Below are 2,310 nucleotides of genomic sequence, written 5' to 3' on the forward strand. Positions count from 1 at the left end.
CGTCCGAGTCTCCATCTCGTTTGTTGCGAACGGCTAGGTGATATACCCACCACATTTCCCTGAACACAGTCAGAAATCGGACGCAGAATGTCATGCCGCAGCATCAGTGACAGATCCAACCCCATATAAGTACGTCTGGAATACCTCGTATACTTTCCTCCATTCTCACAACACCTACTGTTCCCCTTGCTGCAGGCCCACGAAACCAATCATCAGTCATACCTCAATTTATCTATTCGCAAAGTCTCGAACGCACCACCGTTAACCATCCAGCATGCCCCGACGCGGCCGTCCACCTGGCAGACGACCACGCCCACCTCGCGATGGCAGCTGCAGTACATGCGGCGAAAACAATCAGGGAGACGGAGCTGGTCAACTGCCAGGATACTTCGGACACGGCAATCTGGGCGAAATGCAAGGACCAGAGTTTTATCCCGATCCGGTGACTGGCTTCCCGAATGGCCCCAGATGTGGGAGCAGAGGAAATGGCGGAGGTCGCGGAATAGGTCGTCGAGGGAACAACAACCAAAGCGTTGTTGCAAATGCATGGGGAGTCGACAACGACAACGGCTTTGAGGTGTGGAATAACGGCCAATTGGTGGCAAGCGGAGGAGGGCGCTCAACCCGCGGCACAGGCCCCCGGGGTGGAGGCGATATTGGCTTCGACTTCGATGACGACGACTCCTTTTCCGACGATTTCGACGACTTTGGAGGCAGCCCATTTGGAAGAGGGCCCCTCGGCAGAGGACCTCGTCGAGGACCAGGTCCATTCCCTCCAGGCATGGGGCGTGGCGATATTCCGGCATGGCTTTGTGACGAGTTCGACGATGATGACTTCGATGATTTTGAGATGGTGAGTGGGTTCGGGGGCAGACCGCCAGCAGGACCAGGGATAGGACCTCGCCGTGGTGGCCCAGGTGGTGTCAGAGTTACCCGGCAAGGAGGGGCTATCGTGATCGGCAACGACTTTCCACCTCGCGGAAGTGGAGGACAAAGTGGTCACGATCTAGATCCCGAGGCAGAATACGACGACGACTACGATGATGATTATGATGATTTTACGGGAGGCAGCTTTGGTGGGAGAAACGGGGCTCGTATCTTCCGAACACGGGATGGAGGGACGTTTCGCATCCACCAGCGTTGATAGGCCTTTGCAATGTTGCAAGTGCTACCCTGGGGTTGTCGAAACCAGGAACCCATGCGCATTTTGGGCAGCAGAGAGCGCGAAGGCCTTCATTGAGAGTCACATGGGCGCCTTCGTGACGCAGAGTTGAGCCGGAGTTGGTGTTTCTGTCAATGGGTGTGGTGTCTATCACCTCGAGAGATGACGAGGCTGGCAAAACAACCCCCGTTTGAGAGCTGTGACAGATGTAAAAGCACTATTAATACAGACTACAAATTCAAATCCTTTTGATTCCTCTTTACCTTCCATCAACCTTTCAGACACTGTCAAAACCCCATACCACCTTCCGATAAATATCCTAGAACCGACCGTTGAACATCTTCTGAGTGCAGGGCTCCACGATGCCCACCTATGCCATCCATCGGCACAGACCTGGCGTTGCCACAATCACCAGACTTGACAGCGACTATGAAACCGATCTCGAATATTGGGGGCTAAACGACGATGTGATGGGGAGCGAAATGTTTTTCGACCTTGGAGATCCACCACGTCGCCGACGCCGAAGACAACGAGAGGGCCGCCGGAGATCTGGACGAGAAACAGAGATCTCAGAGGGTGAATGGGAAATTGATCCAGCATGGCAAGGCCGCAGAGGAGACCACGAGGATAGGTCCGGACGCCCAGAAACACGAATAACGTCGAGCCAAGTATGGGAATACGCCCCTGCATGGCGGGATCTCCCGGAGAGAGAGCGTGAGGATAGGCGTGGACAATCAGGGACTGTATCTCGGGGCGGAGGTTGCCGGAACTGTCACTGCCATTCGCGTGGTCAGCGCCTTGATGGGGAGAGAAGTTACCCACGAGGCCAGCATAGGAGACGGACAGACAGACGCTGGGGCTCCCGTCGCAGAGGCGCAGGAGGGTTGGAAGGAGACAATTCGGACAGCGAGGTTCCCTGGTCGGAAATCTCCTGGGAAATCGACCCTCTCTATCCATTTCATCGGGGCGAAACCGACAGCATATTGGACAGGATGAGAGACAGACAAGAGCGACGGCGCATCATGGATGACTTGTGGAGATAAGGTTACCCAGGTTGCTGTGTTATGGCAGAAGACATCACGATCGAGACAGGAGAACAAAGGCTTCATGCACTGAATTCGTCAACCGTGCACGAGGGACGATGGGGC

The 2,310-nt window shown here is 55.2% G+C and overlaps 1 protein-coding gene across 1 annotated transcript; it reads left to right on the forward strand.

Annotated features, from left to right (window-relative positions):
- Nucleotides 1-274: 274 nt before the first annotated feature.
- On the forward strand, nucleotides 275-1,144 carry Z520_11523 (uncharacterized protein; the record flags this gene model as incomplete). The annotated part of the gene is made up of 1 exon (XM_016782011.1): nucleotides 275-1,144. The coding sequence occupies one exon, from the start codon at nucleotides 275-277 to the stop codon at nucleotides 1,142-1,144; it is 870 nt and encodes a 289-aa protein (XP_016626982.1).
- Nucleotides 1,145-2,310: the final 1,166 nt, after the last annotated feature.

Source organism: Fonsecaea multimorphosa (genome assembly GCF_000836435.1).
Source record: "Fonsecaea multimorphosa CBS 102226 unplaced genomic scaffold supercont1.39, whole genome shotgun sequence".
Taxonomy (NCBI): domain Eukaryota; kingdom Fungi; phylum Ascomycota; class Eurotiomycetes; order Chaetothyriales; family Herpotrichiellaceae; genus Fonsecaea; species Fonsecaea multimorphosa.